General features: G+C 38.9%; 1 protein-coding gene across 2 annotated transcripts; it reads left to right on the top strand.

The window, feature by feature from the left end:
* The first annotated feature begins 1,852 nt into the window (after window positions 1-1,852).
* On the top strand, window positions 1,853-4,694 carry LOC122077787 (glycosyltransferase BC10-like). 2 transcript variants are annotated; one of them, XM_042643659.1, is made up of 3 exons: window positions 1,853-2,619; window positions 3,893-3,984; window positions 4,087-4,694. In XM_042643659.1, the coding sequence occupies exons 1-3, from the start codon at window positions 1,936-1,938 to the stop codon at window positions 4,538-4,540; spliced, it is 1,230 nt and encodes a 409-aa protein (XP_042499593.1). In that variant the 5' UTR covers window positions 1,853-1,935; the 3' UTR covers window positions 4,541-4,694. The 2 variants fall into 2 exon arrangements, with proteins under 2 accessions (XP_042499593.1, XP_042499592.1); XM_042643658.1 differs by having other exon boundaries at window positions 3,893-4,694.
* Window positions 4,695-4,914: the final 220 nt, after the last annotated feature.

Here is a 4,914-nt window from a genome sequence, read left to right as displayed (position 1 = left end):
AGAGCTGTAACTTATTATTATTATTAGTGTTTAAATCCCTTCGTGAACCTAGCCTAACCGATACAATGGTTCAATCGATCAGTACCGGCCCTTATGTACATCTTTTCTCATTCTCATTAGTCATATAGAGGAAACAATATCATGAATCCCGAGTGGTGCGAAGCACTACCAATTTTCATTTAAAAAAAAAAAAAAAAGGTACTACCAACTCTCACTTCAGTGACACCTCTTCATCTTGGAATCAAAGGACTTCGACACAATAGTACTCATTTTTTTTTTTTAATAATTATTAGAGTCTAGGAATTGTACACCAATTAATGGCCATAAATATCTGTCCCTACTCCCTACTTATAAATGATTGATAATATGTGGTATAGTATAATACCTTTCATTGTTACCCTATACCTTATGGACACCATTTGAATTTATTGGTCTCCCTTTACCATGGGTGAAAGAAAATTCAGACACCGTTTGACAACGTTTCGTTTATATCGTTTTGCATTTTTTTGTTCATAGAAACGGAGAAACAACTTAAAAAACGTTTGATAAAGTTGTTCTGTTTCACCCGTTTCTAGAAACATAAGTCAAAATTTATGCCTATTTACAATTCTAGAAATGTCTTTGACAAAACAAATCGTTTCTAAAAATGAATTTGAGAGAAAAAAAAGGTTGTTGTGCCCGATAAATCTCTCAACTATTTAAACCTAAAAAGAGGCAACCGAACCCTCTCTCCTTTTTGGGCATCCGATGATACTATTGGGTTTTCTAGTGGCATTATGTTTGTAAAAACGTTTCGAGAAACAAGTTTGTTAAATACCAAAAAATCTGTTTTTGTTTCTAGAAACGTGAAAAGTCGTTTCTGCTATTTCTGTGTTGTTTCTAGACACAGAAACAGCATAAACGTTATCAAACAGTGCCTCAATCTTTCTATATATTTTTAAGTGCCTAACCTTCATGCGAAAAGCTTATGGGGACTTCCATTCTAAATGGGCTCACAGGGCAGAACACTAATCACATTTGAGAGTGGACTGTTCATTGTGTCAATGGTTTATCATTGGACTCTTTCAAGCTCTAGCAAAATTCCCCACCCATTGTGATTGGGAATTCCCTTTTCTCATACACTTGTGAATTGTTGATCTATTGAGATGGAAATTTAAATGATCATAGTAGGTTCCCTCTGGTTCCGTTTGGTTCCATCTTCCCTAGTTATATCTACACATAAGGTAATTCTAATCCACCTACACATGAGAGGGAGTGTTTATCATATAGTCTCCCATCGATTTTGAATGACAAAATCCCTTTCCTTATATACATATGAATACCTTCTCTTGTTGTATCGATCTTTTGAAATATAAATTTACTAAAAAAATTAAAATTCTAACAAAATATAGAGAGATAATTTTTCATTTCATGGGGAGGATTTGGGGTTCTAAAAGTGACGTGACAGAGTAGTAGTGTGTAAGTCGTCCTAAGTCTACCTTCTTTGCACGTAGACGTTTTCAAACGCAGACACTATCGCAATGGCAAGTTTATTACTTCATTGCTTTAGATATTTGAAATCTTTTGATATAGTGGGTTCGGTCCCAAATCATAACTGGTCATAAGTCACAGTATTCACTTCTTAAATAATTGGGTGTCAAGTGTCAACTGACCTAAGTGCCTAACTTTCCTTCCCTCACGATCTCACGGACGCGAGACCTTATACCCAAATCCAAATTGCTGCTTCCACCTCGAGGGAAGGGAACTTTGGCACATGCTTTGATTGGTCTTTGCTTGGAAACTAAGGTCTCGACATAGTTTCTAGCTTCATGAAGGGCTCATCACGTCCTACCTTCTCCCCCTCATATAACAGCTCTCTTTCACCAGTCCCTCCCATCCCCAGTACTCTCTCTCTTTCTCACCCTCTCTGCTTGTGATTTGTGATAGCTAATAACAATGAGAAATGAGAAACCTGAACAATCCTTCTACTTTTCAAAGTGCCTCAATACCCATCTACAGTTAAACCGTGTTATTCATGGCCTTTTCTTTGTTATTGGTTTGTCTCTTGGAATCATAGGCAGCTTTTATCTCAAAAGCTTCTTATTCATTCCCCAAGCCTCTTTAACTCATATCTCTACTTCGTTCCCAGTACCACCACCACCACCACCACCACCGTCACCACCTCCACCACCTCCACCACCAACACCAACACCACCTCCACCACCTCCACCACCAACACCAACACCACCTCCACCACCACCACCATCACCATCACTACCACCACCTCCACCACCACCACCACCACCTCCTGCTTTGTCTAAAGAAATTCCACGGGGGAGCGTGGTCAAGGCAAGAGAAGAAAATAAATTTCAGTTGATGCACAACATGGATGACCAAGAGTTGTTTGCCAAGGCAAGATTGGGAAGAATTGATGAGGTTATCCCTCATCATCAGCAGAAGCAGCCCAAGGTTGCTTTCATGTTCTTGACAACAGGGCCACTTCCACTGGCACCATTGTGGGAGATGTTCTTCAGAGGTTATGATGGGCTATACTCCATTTACGTCCATCCCGATCCCTCCTTCAATGGATCGGTGGTGCCTGAAAATTCTATTTTCTATCGGCGAAGGATCCCCAGTCAGGTCAGTTCCTTTGCATGACTTTCTTTTTTTATCCCAATTCCTTCAGCCACGGTAAATGGAGAATATTTTGACTAGAAAGGTTCTTTTTCCTGCCCTAAACGTCCCACCTCATCTCAGACTATTCATGGAGTGGGGATCGGGGATGTGGGTAGTGGTCAAAGAGTCTCAATCAGGTCCTCATATAAGAATGGTTCTTAGTGTCTTGACCCATATATCAATTCCACTTGTTCTTTCCTTTTCTGACAATAGATTTTCACATTGAATAAATGTTATGTGGAGATCAAGCATTTAGAACCATTCTCGGAAGACCTGATCGAAACTTGTGTTCAGATGGTGTTGGGAGGATAGGTATCCTAAGAGGATTGGGGGTATTATTCACATCGTATTGTAATTTGTAAGTGTAGACAATAATGATGACTCTACATCGGTATATTTTTCTTTAAAAAAAAAAAAAAAAATTGTAATTTAAACTAAGCCTCAATAAATGAAAAGTGAAAATGATTCCCGGAACTCCATCTCAAAATGAAAACTACCCACATCCCGTACACGATAGTTTGCCCCTAAGAAATTGTCCTAAATACCTCCTACTGGACAGGGTCCCCTGAAACTGCAACGCCGGAGAAGACCTACGCCCATTAAAAATTCCTCAAAAGTGGGTGAGGAAATAGGACATATCTTGTAACCCAATTCCTTTTAACATTGCTCAATAATATATCACTGACTCCTGAAAATCTGTAACTTGGAATAGAGTGAAACCCACTCTACATGTTTACGGACAGGTGGTTGGCTAATCACGAGCATTTCGGGTGCTCTCAGACACATTAGCGTTTTAATTCAAGCGGTCTGTGGCGTAAGTCGTGCGTTTCTTTCAGGTACATCTGCGTTTCCAACACCCATCAAGTGATCAAACAGACCAAGCTGACCCTGATTCTTCGGTGTCACCTCGTTCCATAACCAAAAGTTCAAGACCCACCTTACCTGCAACCTGAAGCTAAGATCAAATTATTCTATCATTTTTGTTTCTTTTTCTTCTGGAAAAAATAAATACGAAGCTATGACCGGAAGGGGTTCTTGTTACGGGTACGATGATGTTTTGTATTCTGTACCATCTATAATTGGGTAGATTCTAATAGAATTTCAGTATATTTTTGTAGCGAGGATTCTTTATATGTAATCAATCTGAAAGAGAAGTGTAGGTGTAGACAATCTTGCAGTACCGCGTAAAATTTCTTGTTTACATTGTGTGATAATTGTTGGCTTATATATATTGCAGAAAGCGGAATGGGGAATGATGACAATGATCGACGCAGAGAGGCGCCTTCTCGCCAGTGCACTCCTGGACGACCCCTCCAACCAGAGATTTGTGTTACTCTCAGACACATGCATTCCTTTGTTTAACTTTACAACAGTATATAACTACATGATTAACTCCAAACTCAGCTTTATTGGTTCTTACGATGACCCAAGGAAGGCAGGCCGTGGCCGTTACAACCGGCAAATGTTTCCGGTGGTTTCCATCTCCGACTGGCGTAAAGGGTCTCAGTGGTTCGAGGTCCATCGTGATATCGCCATTAAAATCATATCAGATCAGAAGTACTACCCAGTCTTCAGAAATTATTGTCAGCCTTCGTGCTACAATGACGAACACTATATTCCAACATTGATTAATATAATCTCCCCCGAGCTGAACTCGAATAGGAGCATCACTTGGGTGGATTGGTCGAGGCCTAGTCCACACCCAAGGAAATTTGGATGGCGACTAATCACAGAAGAGTTACTCAACTATGTACGCTTTGGAAGCAATTGTACTTACAACGGGAATACCACATCGATATGCTTCCTTTTTGCTAGGAAATTCGCCGCAGATACGTTGAGGCCTCTATTGAAGATTGCTCCATCATTGCTTGGTTTTGATTCTTAATTGCATTGCCTCAAATGAAAACTTGTGATTTTTTTTTTTTTCCCCTTTTCTTTTGGACGAATTGTTTTAGGTTTTTTTTTATTGGAAGAATTGTTTCGGTTATTAATAAACTTATTGAATTTGAATAAGGAACCCTCATTTGTGTTATTGAAAATAAGTATTGTCATACGTGAGTATATTACCCCCCAGAAAAAAAAAACTATGGTACTCATTTATGCCTTATGATTAGAAGTTTCTTAAGATTACATGGTGCATACCTTAATCATATGGTTTGATATGTAAAATAAATTTTTACATTTCACATGGTGATATTTGTAGAAGTGAAAAAACTATATACAATGCAAAAAATACAATGAAATAGAAAGTAAAAACAA

The sequence above is a fragment of the Macadamia integrifolia genome, chromosome 5 (genome assembly GCF_013358625.1).
Source record: "Macadamia integrifolia cultivar HAES 741 chromosome 5, SCU_Mint_v3, whole genome shotgun sequence".
NCBI classification, from domain to species: Eukaryota; Viridiplantae; Streptophyta; class Magnoliopsida; order Proteales; family Proteaceae; genus Macadamia; species Macadamia integrifolia.
The sequence above is the reverse complement of the archived record's forward strand: the minus strand, read 5'-3'. Positions and strand labels throughout refer to the sequence as shown.